This window comes from Seriola lalandi, unplaced genomic scaffold, assembly GCF_002814215.2.
Source record: "Seriola lalandi dorsalis isolate HSWRI2012SDOR001 ecotype SW California unplaced genomic scaffold, Sedor1 jcf7180002054720, whole genome shotgun sequence".
NCBI lineage: Eukaryota > Metazoa > Chordata > Actinopteri > Carangiformes > Carangidae > Seriola > Seriola lalandi.
In genome coordinates this window covers 275,900-276,930 of record NW_019525273.1, presented here as the reverse complement: position 1 = coordinate 276,930, position 1,031 = coordinate 275,900, and the positions used below count along the sequence as shown (strand labels likewise).

General features: G+C 47.3%; 1 protein-coding gene across 7 annotated transcripts in view; it reads right to left on the bottom strand.

Moving 5' to 3' along the window:
* Positions 1 to 1,031, bottom strand: part of mef2d (myocyte enhancer factor 2d) — a 98,242-nt gene that overhangs the window by 8,850 nt on the left and 88,361 nt on the right. For all 7 annotated transcript variants that reach the window (XM_087178728.1, XM_087178723.1, XM_087178727.1 and 4 more), the window contains one exon: positions 398 to 515. In XM_087178728.1, the coding sequence (XP_087034854.1) occupies positions 398 to 515 (118 nt within the window). The remainder of the gene's footprint in view (positions 1 to 397; positions 516 to 1,031) is intronic.

Here is a 1,031-nt window from a genome sequence, read left to right as displayed (position 1 = left end):
GGAGGGGGGGGGGGGAGAGGAGGATTGTTTTACATCATACAACTTTCTGGTGCATCAATATTAATCAGAGCTAATCCATATTAATGGAGACCTTTGAAGTGGAATCATTCCAGAAGCTCTCACACAATGAACAAAGTGAATATTCATGGCGGTTTGTGGCATCACACTGAGGCGTTTTCAACTTTTCCTACATTACACAAGATTTTCATGACATAACACAGACTCTGTCTTTCACTCGACGAGCATGTTTTATCGTTTCCAACGCTTTTAATATTCAGTCCCAGGTTGTAGTCGTTCACTTCCTGCCCGGACGTGAACGGACAGATTCAGGTTGAGCTGCTGAAATGTCCTGTCTTGCTGTAGGGCAGGGGGGTGGGGTAGGGGGTCGCTGTCTTACCAGTGTTGTAGGCCGTCTGCATGCCGGAGAAGGGCGCTAGGAGACTGGGTGTTGCCACGGAGACCACCGGGGTGGTGAGCGGCTGTGCCACCTGGGATCCGCCTAGCCGCTGAGCATTCTGGGAAGACAGAGAGATGCACAGAGGAAGGTGAATGTTAGGAAACTGGAGGTGAAAGAGGTGATTGCTGCTGCAGTGGATCTACAGAGGTCTTGATATATACGAAGAATAGTTGGACTTTATGAGAATTTAATAATTGAATATAAAAGTCAGACTCTGCATCTCCTCTCTGCACAGTGTAGCTCATGCTAAAACTTTGGCACTGATGTGATTGTATGTGAAAAAGGTTTTTTTTTTGGTGTTAGGATTTCCTCTAGCTGTGTAAACATTCCTGCAGGAGACGCTGAAACCTCCTCGTCAGGTTTACAACCCGACTCTCTCTTCTCTCCCGGACCTTTGGATCCAGCGCTGTGACTCCCGTGTCGTGAGAAAACCTTGGTCCGGGTCCACGACGTGTAATCGTGTCTTTTTCTCCTTATAAGGGCTGAGTGTAAGGAGTTCACGGCACATGACTTCATCCATTTTCAACATCAATAATGATAATGGTTAGCATGTGCTCTCCACTGTGCAGCAGAG